At 37.4% G+C, this 5,708-nt stretch overlaps 1 protein-coding gene across 1 annotated transcript; it reads left to right on the top strand.

The window, feature by feature from the left end:
• Positions 1-3,411: 3,411 nt before the first annotated feature.
• On the top strand, positions 3,412-3,973 carry LOC309818362 (dynactin subunit 6-like; the record flags this gene model as incomplete). Its single annotated transcript, XM_082648049.1, has 1 exon — positions 3,412-3,973. Exon 1 carries the CDS (start codon positions 3,416-3,418, stop codon positions 3,971-3,973), a length of 558 nt encoding a protein of 185 aa, XP_082504175.1. The 5' UTR covers positions 3,412-3,415.
• Between the last annotated feature and the right edge of the window lie 1,735 nt (positions 3,974-5,708).

The following is a 5,708-nucleotide window of genomic DNA, read 5'->3' as shown; positions in this document are numbered from 1 at the left end:
AAGCTTTACAGACAATCAAAAGCTAAGAGAATTCAGCACCATCAAACCAGCTCTACAACAAATGCTAAAGGAACTTTTCTATGTGGGAAACACAAGAGAAGAAAAGGACCTACAAAAACAACACAAAACAATTAAGAAAATAGTAACAGGAACATACATATCGATAATTACCTTAAATGTGAATGGATTAAACGCTCCAACCAAAAGACACAGGCTCACTGAATGGATACAAAAACAAGACCCATCTATATGCTGTCGACAAGAGACCCACTTCAGATCTGGGGACACATACAGACTGAAAGTGAGGGGATGGAGAAAGATTTTCCATGCAAATGGAAATCAAAAGAAAGCTGGAGTAGCAATACTCATATCAGATAAAACAGACTTTAAAATAAAGACTGTTACAAGAGACAAGGAAGGACACTACATAATGATCAAGGGATCAATCCAAGAAGAAGATATAACAATTGTAAATATATATGCACCCAACATAGGAGCACATAAGGCAAATGCTAACAGCTATAAAAGAGGAAATTGACAGTAATACAGTAATAGTGGGGGACTTTAACACCTCACTTACACCAATGGACAGATAATCCAGACAGAAAATTAATAAGGAAACACAAACTTTAAATGACACAATAGACCAGAGAGATTTAATTGATATTTATAGGACATTCCATACAAAAAACAGCAGATTACACTTTCTTCTCAAGTGCATATGGAACATTCTCCAGGATAGATCACATCTTGGGTCACAAATCAACCCTGGGTAAATTTAGGAAAATTGAAATCATATCAAGCATCTTTTTCAACCACAATGCTATGAGATTAGAAATAAATTACATGGGAAAAAAACTGTAAAAAACACAAACACATGGAGGCTGAACAATACGTTACTAAATAACCAAGAGATCAATGAAGTAACCAAAGAGGAAATCAATAACTAGTGGGAAGCAACCGCATAGCACAGGGAGATCAGCTCGGTGCTTTGTGACCACCTGGAGGAGTGGGATAGGGAGGGTGGGAGGGAGGGAGACGCAAGAGGGAAGAGATATGGGAACATATGTATATGTATAACGGATTCACTTTGTTATAAAGCAGAAACTAACACACCATTGTAAAGCAATTATACTCTAATAAAGATGTTAAAAAAAAAAAAACTACAATGAGGTATCACCTCACACCAGTTAGAAAGGGCATCATCAGAAAATCTACAAACAACAAATGCTGGAGAGGGTGTGGAGAAAAGGGAACCCTCTTGCGCTGTTGGTGGCAATGTAAATTGATACAGCCACTATGCAGAACAGTATGGAGGTTTCGTAAAAAACTAAAAATAGAATTATCATATGACCCAGCAATTCGACTACTGGGCATATACCTAGAGAAAACCATAATTCAGAAAGACACATGCACCCCAATGTTCATTGCAGCACTATTTACCATAGTCAGGTCATGGAAGCAACCTAAATGCCCATCCACAGAAGAAAGGATAAAGAAGATGTGGTACATATATACAACGGAGGGCTTCCCTGGTGGCGCAGTGGTTGAGAGTCCACCTGCTGATGCAGGGGACACGGGTTCGTGTCCCAGTCTGGGAAGATCCCACATGCTGCGGAGTGGTTAGGCCCGTGAGCCATGGCCGCTGACCCTGGGTGTCCGGAGCCTGTGCTCCGCAACAGGAGAGGCCACAACAGTGAGAGGCCCGCGTACAGCAAAAAAATAAAAATAAAAGAAAAAGAAAAAAAAAGTAAAAGGATCATACACCATGATCAAGTGGGATTTATCCCAGGGATGCAAGGATTCTTCAATATATGCAAATCAATCAATGTGATACACCATATTAACAAATTGAAGAATAAAAACCATATAATCATCTCAATAGATGCAGAAAAAGCTTTTGACAAAATTCACCACCCATTTATGATAAAAACTCTCCAGAAAGTAGGCACAGAGGGAACCTACCTCAACATAATAAAGGCCATATATGACAAACCCACAGCAAACATCATTCTCAATGATGAAAAACTGAAAGCATTTCCTCTAAGATCAGGAACAAGACAAGGATGTCCACTCTCGCCACTATTATTCCACATAGTTTTGGAAGTCCTAGCCATGGCAATCAGAGAAGAAAAAGAAATAAAAGGAATACAAATTGGAAAAGAAGAAGTAAAACTGTCACTGTTTGCAGATGACATGATACTATACATAGATAATCCTAAAGATGCCACCAGAAAACTAGTAGAGTTAATGAATGAATGTGGTAAAGTTTCAGGACACAAAATTAATGCACAGAAATCTCTTGCATTCCTATACTAACAATGAAAGATCAGAAAGAGAAATTAAGGAAACAATCCCATTCACCATTGCAACAAAAAGAATAAAATACCTAGGAATAAACCTACATAAGGAGGTAAAAGACCTGTACTCAGAAAAGTATAAGACACTGATGAAAGAAATCAAAGATGACACGAACAGATGGAGAGATATACCATGTTCTTGGATTGGAAGAATCAATATTGTGAAAGTGACTACACTACCCAAAGCAATCTACAGATTCAGTGCAATCCCTGTCAAATTACCAACTACATTTTTTACAGAAGTAGAACAAAACATCTTAAAATTTGTATGGAGACACAAAAGACCCCGAATAGCCAAAGCAGTCTTGAGGGAAAAAAATGGAGCTGGAGAAATCAGACTCCCTGTCTTCAGACTTTATTACAAAGCTACAGTAATCAAGACGATATGGTGCTGGAGCAAAAACAGAAATATAGATCGACAGAACAGGATAGAAAGCCCAGAGATAAACCCACACACCTATGGTCAACTAATCTATGACAAAGGAGGCAAAGATATACAATGGAGAAAAGACAGTCTCTTCAATAAGTGGTGCTGGGAAAACTGGACAGCTACATGTAAATGAATGAAATTAGAACACTCCCTAACACCATGCACAAAAATAAACTCAAAATGGATTAAAGACTGTAAAGCCAGACACTATAAAACTCTTAGAGGGAAACAGAAAGAACACCCTGGCGTAAAGCACAGCAAGATCTTTTTTGACCCACCTCCTAGAGTAACTGAAATTAAAACAAAAATAAACAAATGGGACCTAAAAGCTTTTGCACAGCCAAGGAAACTATAAACAACATGAAAAGACAACCCTCAGAATGGGAGAAAATATCTGCAAACGAATCAACGGACAAAGGATTAATCTCCAAAATACATAAACAGCTCATGCAGCTCAATATTAAAAAAAACAAATAACCCAATCCAAAAATGAACAGAAGACCTAAAGAGACATTTTTCCAATGAAGACATACAGATGCCCAAGAGGCACATGAAAAGCTGCTCAACATCACTAATTATTACAAAAATGAAATCAAAACTACAATGAGGAGACAGGGCCCGAACCATGTCGGAAAAGACTCAAAAAAGTGTGAAGATTGCACCTGGAGCAGTTGTGTGTGTAGAGAGTGAAATCAGGGGTGATGTAACTATAGGACCCAGGACAGTGATCCACCCTAAAGCACAAATCATTGCGGAAGCCGGGCCCATAGTGATTGGCGAAGGTAACGTAATAGAAGAACAGGCGCTCATCACAAATGCTCACTCTGATGCTGCAGATTCAGAGCCCAAACCTATGATCATTGGCACAAATAACGTGTTTGAAGTTGGCTGTTATTCCCAAGCCATGAAAATAGGAGATAATAGTATTATTGAATCAAATGCGTATGTAGGCAGAAACGTAATATTGACAAGTGGTTGCATCATTGGGGCCTGTTGCAACCTGAACACATTTGAAGTCATCCCTGAGAACACAGTGATTTATGGTGCAGGCTGTCTTCATCGGGTACAGACTGAGCACCCACAGCCCCAGACACTACAACTGGATTTCCTGTTGAAAATCTTGCCAAACTACTATCACCTAAAGAAGACTATGAAAGGAAGCTCAACTCCAGTTAAGAACTAAGAACAATATATGTCATCAAGGTAACATTTGTCTTTGACCACTGTCTTCTGAAAAATCCACACTGTTTATGCACTCTTAGCAGTGCGCAGAATAATATGTGTTGACTTTATCTTGTAAAATTCAGTTACAGAGGAAAATAATGGGTTTTCATTGTAACTGTCCTCTATAATTTATATAAAATGCATTATTTTCTGATGTCCTTGCCCCATTTCTGATAATTTACAGATTTTTCTTCTGTGTTGTTTTGTTATGTAAAATGTTGGCCATGAAATTTAGTTATATAAAAGACTACCCATGAGGGCTTCCCTGGTGACGCAGTGGTTGAGAGTCCACCTGCCGATGCAGGGGACACGGGTTCGTGCCCCGGTCCGGGAGGATCCCACGTGCCACGGAGCGGCTAGGCCTGTGAGACGTGGCCGCTGAGCCTGCGCGTCCAGAGCCTGTGCTCCGCAACAGGAGAGGCCACAACAGTGAGAGTCCCGTGTACCGCAAAAAAAAAAAAAAAAGACTACCCATGATAAGACAGAACATATTGTTATGTATTTATATTCTAGCATTTACTAAACTAAATAAAAATGTTGATGACAGGACTTTCAGTGAATATACTTTAATCAATTTTTCTCCTTGCATCAACTTTCCCAAAATAGCCCCTTTAATTTTTATTGTGTACTAGCTATATATTAAAGATAATGTGGATTTCTAGCTGTTTAAAATTTCAGGTGAAATTTCAGCAGCTATTGAATTAATTTAGACTTCATTTTGTTTCCAAGAAAACGATTTTATTTTTCTTTTCAGTAAAACAAAAGTAATCGGGGAAAGATGTATTCAGTAGAATATAAAATCAAAAAGAATGGTGTCTGATGAAAATGACAAGTAAAATGATGATTGAGTGGTATTCTTAGGTTTCTGAGAACAATTAAACTAGAAGAGATTTTGATATATTTATAAATGTATGAAATTATTTTGGCATATTACTAATCACTAATTATTGACGTCATAATTCTATTTACCTAATTACATAATGGGCAAAATATTGAGTATTTTATTGTAATTCCAAGGTTTTTTTTTAATAATTCAAGTGCATACATTTAATGGGACATACTTTTTAACTTTTGAATCAGTAGATGTTGATTAATACTAAGACATTAAATGCTAAAATATTTTCTCTTGAAACTTACTATTTTTTCATTGAGGTGTGGTTGATTTACAATGTTGTGTTAGTTTCAGGTGTATAGCAAGGTGATTCAGTTATATGTATATATGTATCCTTTTTCAGATTCTTTTCCAGTATAAATTATTACAAGATTAATTTTTAATTGTGGATAGTAAAAGGCCATTTTTGAATTTCTGAAAAAAAAAGAACTACAATGAGGTATCACCTCACACCAGTTAGAATGGGCATCATCAGAAAATCTACAAACAACAAATGCTGGAGAGGGTGTGGAGAAAAGGGAACCCGCTTGCACTGTTGGTGGGAATGTAAATTGATACAGCCACTATGGAGAACAGTATGGAGGTTCCTTAAAAAACTAAAAATAAAATTACCATATGACTCAGCAATCCCACTACTGGGCATATCCCCAGAGAAAACCGTAATTCAGAAAGACACGTGCACCCCAATATTCATTGAAGCACTATTTACAATAGCAAGGTCATGGAAGCAACCTAAATGCCCATCCACAGAAGAAAGGATAAAGAAGTTGTGGTACATATATACAATGGAATATTACTGAGC

Source organism: Grampus griseus (genome assembly GCF_964374135.1).
Source record: "Grampus griseus genome assembly, chromosome: 2".
Lineage (NCBI taxonomy): Eukaryota > Metazoa > Chordata > Mammalia > Artiodactyla > Delphinidae > Grampus > Grampus griseus.
The sequence above is the reverse complement of the archived record's forward strand: the minus strand, read 5'-3'. Positions and strand labels throughout refer to the sequence as shown.